This window comes from Nelumbo lutea, chromosome 4 (assembly GCF_056320005.1).
Source record: "Nelumbo lutea isolate HS-2025 chromosome 4, American lotus-T2T, whole genome shotgun sequence".
In the NCBI taxonomy this organism is placed as follows: domain Eukaryota; kingdom Viridiplantae; phylum Streptophyta; class Magnoliopsida; order Proteales; family Nelumbonaceae; genus Nelumbo; species Nelumbo lutea.
The window spans coordinates 95733535-95742328 of record NC_142687.1 but is presented as its reverse complement, the minus strand read 5'-3'; the positions used below and the strand labels follow the sequence as shown (position 1 = coordinate 95742328).

General features: G+C 34.5%; 1 protein-coding gene across 1 annotated transcript; it reads left to right on the top strand.

Moving 5' to 3' along the window:
• The first annotated feature begins 4340 nt into the window (after positions 1–4340).
• LOC148861990 (B3 domain-containing protein At2g33720-like) lies at positions 4341–4892 on the top strand. The gene has a single exon (XM_088985082.1). The coding sequence runs from the start codon at positions 4341–4343 to the stop codon at positions 4890–4892; it is 552 nt and encodes a 183-aa protein (XP_088841208.1).
• Positions 4893–8794: the final 3902 nt, after the last annotated feature.

Sequence of the window (8794 nt, the reverse complement as noted above, 5' to 3'; positions counted from 1 at the left end):
ATCCACACGGCCAAAAGGGGTATCGGGTTTACTCTCTTGACACAAACAAAATATTTACTAATCATGACATCATATTCTATGAGGACTGCTTCCCTTTCAAGCATGGCCTCTCAACCATCTTCTCACATCACCAATCTGCTCTTCCTTTATCTACCTATGATGATTATAACTATCCTAGCTCAACCCAACCACTCACTCAGCATAATAATCCATAACTAGCACTGGTGCGCCCACAAACACCAATCATATCACTACATGTCAGCTCACCCCTATTCCCGCACATCTTCAAAACGACACCACTATTCCCGCACATCTTCAAAACTACATTTGCTAACTTCCCCCTTCCATATCCCAGTCAAACCAAGCCTCCATTGAATTTGAGCCCAAATCCTATTCTCAAGCTGCTCGTGACCCACGTTGGCGTCAAGCTATTGCGGATGAAATTGCAGCACTTGAACACAATAATACTTGGATTGCCACCCCTCTACCTCCTGGCAAACGACCCATAGGAGCTAAATGCGTTTATCGCATCAAATATAAGGTCGGTGGAACCATAGAGTGCTTTAAAGAGCGAGTTGTTTTGAAAGGCTACACCCATGTTGAAGGCCTTGATTACCATGATATTTTCACCCCTGTGGCCAAACTCTCCACAGTTCGTTGCTTACTGGTTGTAGTTGCCATTAAGGGTTGGGATCTCCACTAATTGGACGTGAATAATGCCTTTTTTCACGATGATCTCCATGAAGAAGTATACATGAGTATTCCCCAAGGTTTTGACTCAACAAGTCCCACTCATGTTTGCAAAATACAGAAGTCCCTCTATGGCCTCAAACAGGCCTCTCGCATGTGGTTCTAGAAATTTACTCAAGCACTTCTTTTTTTGGGATACTATCAATATTTTCTGGATTATTCCCTATTCACATAAGTTATGGGAATTCTTTTGTTGCTGTTCTTGTATGTGTGGATGATGTCATTCTCACAGGAAATGACAATGTGTGCATTCTCTCTCTCAAGAAACACCTTGATGATCATTTTGGCATAAAGGACTTGACTTGGGTTCACTCAAAATTTTTCTTGGATTAGAGGTATCTCGATCAACTTCTGGAATTTTTCTCAATCAGCACAAGTATGCGGTTGACATTTTTCGAGACACCAGTATGACTGAATGCAAACCTTGCTCCACACCCATGGAGCAACAAAGTCATTTTGTTATAGTTCCAGTGCTCCATACTCCAACCCAACTTAGTAAAGAAGACTTGTTGGACGACTTGTGTACTTAACAGCCAATCGTCCAGACCTTAACTTTGCTGTCAATTGCTTGAGTCAACTTATGCATGCTCCCAAGCAAGAACATTGCAATGCTGCCCTTTGAGTGGTGCATTACATCAAAGGAACAATATCTCATGGCATCTTCTTCTCAGCTTCTATTTCACCACAGCTACATGGTTTCTGCAACTCTGATTGGGTGAGTTGCCCCCTCACTTGCCGCTCCACCATGGGTTACTTAACTTTACTAGGAGACTCCCCCATCACTTGGAAAACCAAGAAGCAACATATAGTCTCCCGTTCATCTACTGAATCTGAATATCGAGCGATGGCCGTCACAACAGCTAAACTCATCTGGCTAAAACGTTTCCTTGCTGAATTGGCAGTTACTTTGTCTGAAGCCCTAACACTCCATTGTGACAGTAAGGCCGCCTTGCAAATAACAGCCAACCCTGTGTTCCATGAGCGAACAAAACACATTGAAATTGATTGTCACTTTGTTCGTGACTACATACAATGCGGTGATCTCATAACTGTTCATATCTCATCTCATAACTGTTCATATCTCCAGTGCCTCTCATCCAATAGACCTATTCACTAAGGTTGTCTCCACAGATCGCTTTCTATACCATTTACCCAAGTTGGACATCTGAAATGCTCCAACTTGGGAGGGGGGGGGGTTGTTAAAGGATTCGTGAACATTCAAAAGAGTTCCTTGCCAGGTGGAATCGATTACCCCAACAGCTACAGTTGGTTACAAGACTTCATTTCCACATGTATTGAATCTGTATATATATATATATCTGTAATTAATCAATAAATTCATTATTTTCTTCTTGATCATCGAATATCATTTTACAAGCAGAACCAACGGAAGAACTGATAGCAGACGAACCTAATCCCTATTGTAAAGAAACAAAGAGCTGTAAAGAGGATTCGAAGAAGGGATGGGTCTAATCCCTATTGTAAGGAAACAAAGAGCTGTAAAGAGGATTCGAAGAAGGGATGGGTAGAGTGGAAGATGTACAGCGAACAGAAAGGGCACCACTTCTGAAGCCATACTTGTTGCCAATGAAATATACGTAATAGCGTCAAATTGACTAAACTAAATCAAAACTCCGGTTGCCTGTGATGGTTGTTGGTCGTTTTTGGTTGGAGAGGGAGAGAGTGAGAGTGAAAAGGGTGGTTTCGGTTCGATATGGCGAGAGAACGAGAGTAAGAAGAATTTGGCAAAAGAAGAGCAGAGGAAATGAAAAGATCCATCTCACACGTTTCAAGCACGCGCACGTTTCAAGGACGCGTGGCGCATCCTCATGCTGCGCCAACGATGCGCGCATGGAGTAGTCTGCCTTGATAGAAGCGGGACTCGTTTAGTGTTTCCCGAGTAACTTACCCAACAATATATTCATATATCCACACAAAAACATAGCAGACTTTTCTTTTCCTATAAAAAGACAATCTCCTTCTCTGCAAAAATTCAGCCACAAATATACAGTAAGTGACGAAATACAGCAAGGAAAAACAAGAACCAGATATATATATAGAGAGAGAGAGTTAAATAGAACTCATATTGACAAATGCACAGATCTGCTAAGTAGTTCAACAATGCAACCCATCATTGAAAATGGGTTTTCCACTCATCTCATTCGGAGCCCAAATCCAAGCAGATTTGAGTTTAGATGTGTACTTAACATCTTAGCTTTATATACATATATATATAGTGAGAGGGAAAGAGAGTGAGAAGGGTGGTTAAAGAAGAAGGAAAGAAAAGAGGAGCCCACATTGCAACGACTTGCTGGCAGACAACTGCATGCTTGTTGGTTACTCTCTTTTTCTCCCTCGATTGTTCATTCTCTCTCCCCTTCTCTCTCAGATCTGAGATATCATAATTTAATTTAATTTTTTATTATTTTAAGTCCTAAAAAATAATTTAAGTATTGTTTATAAAGCTGTGAACCAATGTTCAAGTCGAACGTTCAATGATCATCATAGGGCTGTCAAAGGGTTGGGTCTGACTTAATGGACCCGATGGGACTGAATAGATTGTATCTGGTTCCAGGATTTAGACTGATGATCTGAATTGGGTTAGGGCCACTTCTACCCTATATATCCCAGACGGACTCAGATCCGACTTAAGCCAATGTATAAATATTTTCAGCAGGTTTATTATAATCAGTTCCATGGGGTCTGATCAAATGACCCAAGAACCGATTGGTTCAGTTTTGGGTCTAAAATTATAAACCCAGTTCGGCTCTAAGACCTCATTAGCATTTCTTGTCAGTTTGGGACCGTTTCTATCATGTCCCGACCCGTTGACAGACCCGAATGATCACATTGTCCGGTTAAAGGTTTGCTGTCCAACTCAATGTTTTTGGCCATTGGGTTAAACGCCGAGACTGGAATGGTGGCCGTAGGTTTTCGTGGGATGATTTTGATTTGCAAAAATGTAAGAAATGAGCTGCAAAAACGGAGAAGGGAAGGGTTTTGTGAGAGAACAGGGAGAAATTTGAGAGGTTTTTCCATTATTACAGTTGGAAACAAATTAAGTAGGCCTAAAGATTATGTTGACTGAACTACAAATTAAAATGGAGTAACTTGGAAGGAGTACGAATGCAAATTTGTAGAATGCAAATACATACAAAATACAAGATTTTACACTCGTACTACTTCCAAACTAAGGAAATAAGTGAATATGTGAAACTTTCTAAATCCAAAGTTTAAGTGAAATTAGGGAACCGAGTTTGAATATGAATACAAGTAGCAATGTAGCATGCAGCAGCTTTGTCTATTTAAGCACCAAATCTTCACAAGGAAATTAATCAACAAACTGTGCTCTAACTTTCTGATCAAGAAAGTAGAAACACCACTTGAGTTGAGCGACCAATCAGTACCCAAGAAATGAAGTCAAATCGAGCTGTAGGGGTTTCGACAATGGACAAACTTGCTCTCATCAAGTTTATACAGAAGTACAAGAAGTCACATTCTCTGGTTTCTTTGTCGGCGAGGAGAACAACAATGGAAACCTATAAGAAATCATATTTCTCGTCGTTTACGCTGCCACAACTGATGAAAGGATGAAACCACGACACAACCGCCTTGAGAGAGGAGATCAAAGTGATGATTTATTCTGGATCGACCCTGCTGCAGTTGAAATGATGAATCGCTACCATGATCGTCCCCGAGGATTAAACGATGATCATTTCGGTATATTGATAGAACGGAAGTTGCACGAAGATCCCTGTATATTAAAGAAGACGCTGACGATAAGTGACATAGACAATCTTTCTCGATTTATGCTGAAGAAAGTATTGGTTCAAGGATTTATGCTGAAGAAAGTGTTGGTTCAAGCTCATGTACTCCCATTCATAGAAGGTGAGCAGGTGGAGGAGATGAATAATAGAGTGGGCACACGGGTACAAATCAAGGATCTGGATACAGGTTCGGATCACGAATTGACGTTGTGGATGTGGCCTGCCAGCAGGTGTTACGTGTTGAATGACAACCGGAGAGAAAGCTTTGTAAGGAGAAGGGAACTGAACGCAGGCGATGAGATATGGATGTATCGGGACCGTTACTACCGCTGCTTCTTCTTCACCGTTCGTGGAAGAGTTGTTCAAATTAATTAATTAAATTTTTTTTTTAATTTGGGGTGAATAAAACTGGCAAATTACAGAATTAATTAAAGATGTAATCTTTGTTTCTTATCTTCTAGTTTTAGTTTGTAGAATATGATTTGTTTATTCCTGTTTTTTTTCATTGAAGTGTGTTTTTTAATTTTCATGCTCAATACAAGAAATATTAATTTGTTCATATCTCCAAGCTGATTGTCTATAAGAACTAATCCCGACAAAAAGATGCAGCCATACTCAAAACTCAAAAAAAAAAATTAATATTGGAATCAAGGCCCCATTCGTTTTTTACTCTGGTCGTTTGCCTAGTTAAGCGCATTTTATCTTCTTTTCTTTCCTAGGAAAATTAAGCAACTACCATTTTATTCATAATATATATATATATATATATATATATATATATCAAAATAGAGGTAGAGCTTGCCATGTCATCAGTCCTCTCTTTCCTCTAAGAGCACTAGGAGTTGCCACTTAACATGGCTTATCTCATTTTTTCATCTCTTATTTTTTAGGAAACTATCATCCACTTTTTCCTAAATTATTTATAATTCCTATTTATCCTCTCCCCCATTCTTCATCTATTTATCAACTAAACATTTAATAATTAATTAAATATTATAATAAAATTATGTAATAACTTTAAAATATTTATTAAAAATACAAAAAATAATTATAATAGGTTTAATAATATTCATATTAATAATAATTTTGTACTTTTATGTATTTCATAATGAAATTATGTAATAACAATATAAATTATAATTTTATGGATTATTTAATTTAATAACTACATAATATTTTCAAAAGATAAATAAAAAATTATTTAAATAACGACATGTTAAAACTAGATAAATAATTATGTAACAAAATATTTAAAATTACATAATAACTTTAAATAAATTAAATTTAAATAACAAAAAAAGATTAAATATTTTACATATTATTTAAATATTTAAATAACGTAATATTTAACATACCTAAATTTTAAATAGTTAAAATAACGAATTTATGTAATAAATTTAAAAAGAATCATAAGAGTCGAATAATAATTATAATAGATTTCATAACTTTTGAATTAATAATAATTTTATAGTTTACAAAATTAAAAACGAAATTATGTAATAATAGTATAAATTATAGTTTCATGGATTATTAAATTTAATAAATATTTGATATTTTAAAATTTTAAATAATGGTATTATTTAAATAATTAAATAATATTATAAACAACTAATTTTTAAATGCTTTAACTATCAAAATATTAATAACTAAATCATATCTTATATATTATTTCAAAAATAAAAAATAGAATAAATAACAAAATTATGTTATAACTTAAAAAAAATTATCAAAAGCGCAAAAGCAATTATAATTAGTGTGGCCCCATGAGATGCACAGTATGTGACACCCCTCCCTGTCCTTCGCCCTCATAATCAAGACACTCTACCCCATCCCCACCCCATCCTCGGTGGCGGGGAGGGTTGGAGGCGAGGCAACCATTCCCTGCCAGAGATAGGGAATCCCCAAAATTTCCCCACCTACAAATAATCTAATTGGTGGATATTTTACAAATAAGATTATGGGAAATTTGGAGGTATTTTATAAATAGAATTGTGGGATCCTAGGATTATAAGAATATGATGAAAAACTTAGAGATATTTTAAAAGTCAATGTTAAATCTACTAATATTTTACTAATCTACCATCGGGTTTGGGGAATTATATGCAAACATTGTCCCTAATTTGGAGCAAAAATATTTTCCCCATCCCTACCTTATCACTTTCCCATCCCTATTTAAGATTTGAGAAAACTTGCCCAATTCGGGGTGAGGCAAGGTATTATTTATGTTTTATATACTATTTTTAAATAAATTTTAAATGTTTCAATATAAGAAATTGAATACTAAATCCTATTTTAAACAAAATTAAAAAAATAGATTAAATTGCATAGTTTTGTAGTAACTTTAATAAGAATATAAAATATAAATAAATAAATAAATAAATACTATTGAAATAGTGGAAGTATATTAAATAATTTAGAGGTATTAAATTTTTTTATTAGTTATTTATTGTATTTTCATTATAAATATATTTCCAAAAATTATGCATTTTCTCTATACATTTTCAATAATTATTGGAGATTAAGCTATTGTTATTTTTTAGAGATTAGACTATTAATTTAGCTGAAATTAGGAGTGTTCAGTAAGCAATTCAGTTCGGTTGGAGATAGTTTGGCTAACCAAACTGATATGATCAGATTAGGGAGTTGGACATTCGAAACTGATCAACCATTAGTGAAAACTAACCATTGGTTAATTAATAAATGTTTAAATTTTTTATGTTTAGTGTAATTTACATTAATCATTGTAATTTAATAAAATTTCATTAAATTTTTACAACAGTTATTTATTCATAAAAGATATTACTAATTGGCATAATTTACTAATTTCTATAAAATTAATAATTATAGTTAGCAATTTTCAAGTAATTCAGGGAAACTCTTTAACTAATAATCCATAATTTTTAAATAAATAATAATTAAAAAAATAGGAAATTAATCTACAAAAAAATATATTTTCCAAAACTATTTAAATAATAATATGAAATCTTAGGAAAATTAAATTAGGAAATTAATTTATCAAAAATTGTTTCATATTTATTCAAATAACAATCCCTTACTATTATTTTAATAAATAATTATGAAATAATTTAGGAAAATTATTAAATCTATCCACACTAGTTTAAACCACTTGGTTTACATTAATTAACAATAAATGATTTACTTATAATTAAAATTAATGTAATTTACCATAATTACATTAGTTTACTATAATTATGTCACTTTGATTAATAGTAAATAATTTAGGCTTAAAAAGTAAATAATTGACACTAGTTCACATTAATTTATTGTTTATTGCAAATAACTAATTTACATTAAAAAATTTGTAGAGATGACAATTTACCATGTACAACTAGGGCCCTACCCTTCCCCACCCTGAACAGGGCATGTTTTCTCAAATTTTAAATAGGGATGGGGAAAATATTTTTGCTCCAAATCAAAGACAAGGAAGAGATGGGGTTTGCATATAATTCCCCAAATCCGATGGTAAATTAGTAAAATATTAGTAGATTTAATATTGATTTTTAAAATATCTCTAAGTTTTTCTTATATTCTTATAATCCTAGGATCCCACAATTCCATTTATAAAAAACCCCCAAATTTCAATAATTCAATTTGTAAAATATCCACAAATTATATTATTTTTAGGTGGTTGTCTTAGCGGCGGGGGGGGGGGGGATTTGGAGATTCCCTATCATCGACAGGGAATGAGTGCCTCGCCTCGAACCTTCCCCACCACTGGGGACAGGGCAGGAATGGGATAGTGTCTTGATTACGGGAGCAAGGGGTAGGGAGGAATGCCCCATCAAGTGTATCGCACTGGCCCCACTAGTATCATTTGAAAGAGAATTTTGTCATATCATATATTGTTAACTTTTTCCAATGTGATGAAGTTATATATCCACTTGGGATATGGGTATCACTTATACCAAGGGTGCAATTTGGATGGGCCCAGCCTGAGCCTAAACCGCCCTAACATGAAATTCTACACAGTCGGGCTTGGATTTTTGGTCCTCAAGCCGAGCTTGGACCTAACAAGTTGCGCTTTTCTTAGAGAATTTTTGGGAATGCCATGTTACGATGAGAATGGATAAATTAGTAATTACTTATTAATTTATTTTTACTAAAAACCAAAGCATAGGTGTGAATAGGTTAACTGCCCAGAACATGCCCAGCCCAGAAACTGTCTCAACAGCCTATGCTGTTGGGTCCCAACAGCCAATGTTAACCCATACATAGGGCTTTTAAAAAAATGAAGTTTTATAAATTTACAAAGTTGG